The sequence below is a fragment of the Labrus mixtus genome, chromosome 2 (assembly GCF_963584025.1).
Source record: "Labrus mixtus chromosome 2, fLabMix1.1, whole genome shotgun sequence".
Taxonomy (NCBI): domain Eukaryota; kingdom Metazoa; phylum Chordata; class Actinopteri; order Labriformes; family Labridae; genus Labrus; species Labrus mixtus.
This window is the reverse complement of record NC_083613.1, coordinates 6,961,740-6,963,418: the sequence shown is the minus strand read 5'-3', so window position 1 is coordinate 6,963,418 and position 1,679 is coordinate 6,961,740. Positions and strand designations below refer to the sequence as shown.

At 41.8% G+C, this 1,679-nt stretch overlaps 1 protein-coding gene across 1 annotated transcript; it reads right to left on the bottom strand.

The window, feature by feature from the left end:
• Positions 1–471: 471 nt before the first annotated feature.
• Positions 472–1,461, bottom strand: mrpl21 (mitochondrial ribosomal protein L21; the record flags this gene model as incomplete). The annotated part of the gene is made up of 1 exon (XM_061026529.1): positions 472–1,461. A coding segment is annotated over one exon (702 nt), but the record flags the coding sequence as incomplete, so codon positions are not given.
• Positions 1,462–1,679: the final 218 nt, after the last annotated feature.

Below are 1,679 nucleotides of genomic sequence, written 5' to 3'. Positions count from 1 at the left end.
CGCACTACAGACATAAAAAAACAGGGAAAATATATAAAATGCTTAAATCTGAAATTTGATCTTGTCTTCCATCCTCTTTGGTGTATTTTGAATCCTAAATTAATGTTCATCTGGCCTTTTCCCACACAATGATCAACACATTTGCAAACAAGAGGACTTTAACAGTATCTTTTTAGCCCTGCAGCATTTCTAAAGATGTAGCTGTATGTAGCTTCTGTATAGTTTGTATGTAGTTTTATATGACTACTGGATTTACTTGAATATTATATACAATTGTAATAACATAAATAAAAGTTTCAAATGTTTATTTTCTTTGACACATGGGACTAGTTCGTTCCACTGTAATCAGAGGTTTAAATAAAAAACAGAAGTGTTCCAGTTGTTTGCAGAATGATAACTTAGAGTCACTAGAGTCAGAAGCCCCCACGCTTCTTAAAACAATGTTTATCCAAGTTCAAGACCATGAATGCCTTTTACTCTTAAGGATTTTTATTATTTATAAACAACTTCAGGTAAAACAGAATAATTAAATGTCAGTCATCTGCAAAGATGAAGCTTTATCTCCAGAATGAAACAGAGTTCAGAGAGTCAACTTGTTTTTCTAGCTGCATTTAAGCAACTCTGGAAGTCATGAGCAGAATCCCTGACATTAACGTGTTAGTTTATGTATTAATAATCAATAAACTGATTCAAATAAACTGTCATCCTGTGTGTGAAATATCACAGCCCTCCTCCTCCTCATCTTCATCATAATCTTCATCATGTCAGTCTGGGGGCCAACTCGATGCTGTTAATCCTCAGCACAGTCTGTGGCTGGATGATGATCTTCTTGCGCTGAAACCGGTGTCTTTTCCAGAACTTCATGTGGATTCTGGGACAAGAGTCCGTCTTTTCGATCACTGTGGCCTCAACTCTGACAAGATCTTTCCCCAGCAGAGGCCTTCCGATCAGGGTGAACTCCTCTGCGCCGACCAGCAGCACCTTCTCCATCCGAATCTTGTCCCCGCACTCCGCTTCAATGTGATTCTCGAGCAGGATCAGGTCCTCGTCGGTGACCTTCCACTGACGACCCGCGATGTACACCACGGCGAATAACCGGCCGAAGTCCTGCCTGTGGATCCGCTGGTTCACGGTGCTCACCACGGCGGCGTGTCGGCTCCGCTCCTCCTCCTCCGGTACCAAACCCGTCTGCTGTGACCACGGCGGGCTGGACAGTGAAGTCCGGGGCAACAGGTCCCCGCTAACGGTGCTCTGTGTTCGGACAGCAGGCGGGGACAGGAGAGGTTTTATGGATAATAACCTGCTGTATGTCCTCCACAGTCCTGCTCCTCTGCTCAGCGCCATCTTGACAGGAAGTACAATAGTTTGCACTGCGCAGGCGTGACAGCTACAAAACACATGTGTAGCTGTGGACACCGGATTTTCTAAAACATTACAAAGGATGGAAATAAGTAAGGCAGGTCAAAATTACATTAAGTAGTAGTAGCCATACGTTTTTTTTTTAGCAGGAAAGGATTGTTGTCATAGTAATGTAGGTTGGCTACAAAGGCCTACTATTTGGAAAGAATGTAAAAATAACAATTAAAATGTAATTTTAGTAGGTTTATATCTCGTTGAACTGACTCTTTACCATATCCATACCAGTTTATTGTAGATTATATGTGTATTCATAAAAAAAC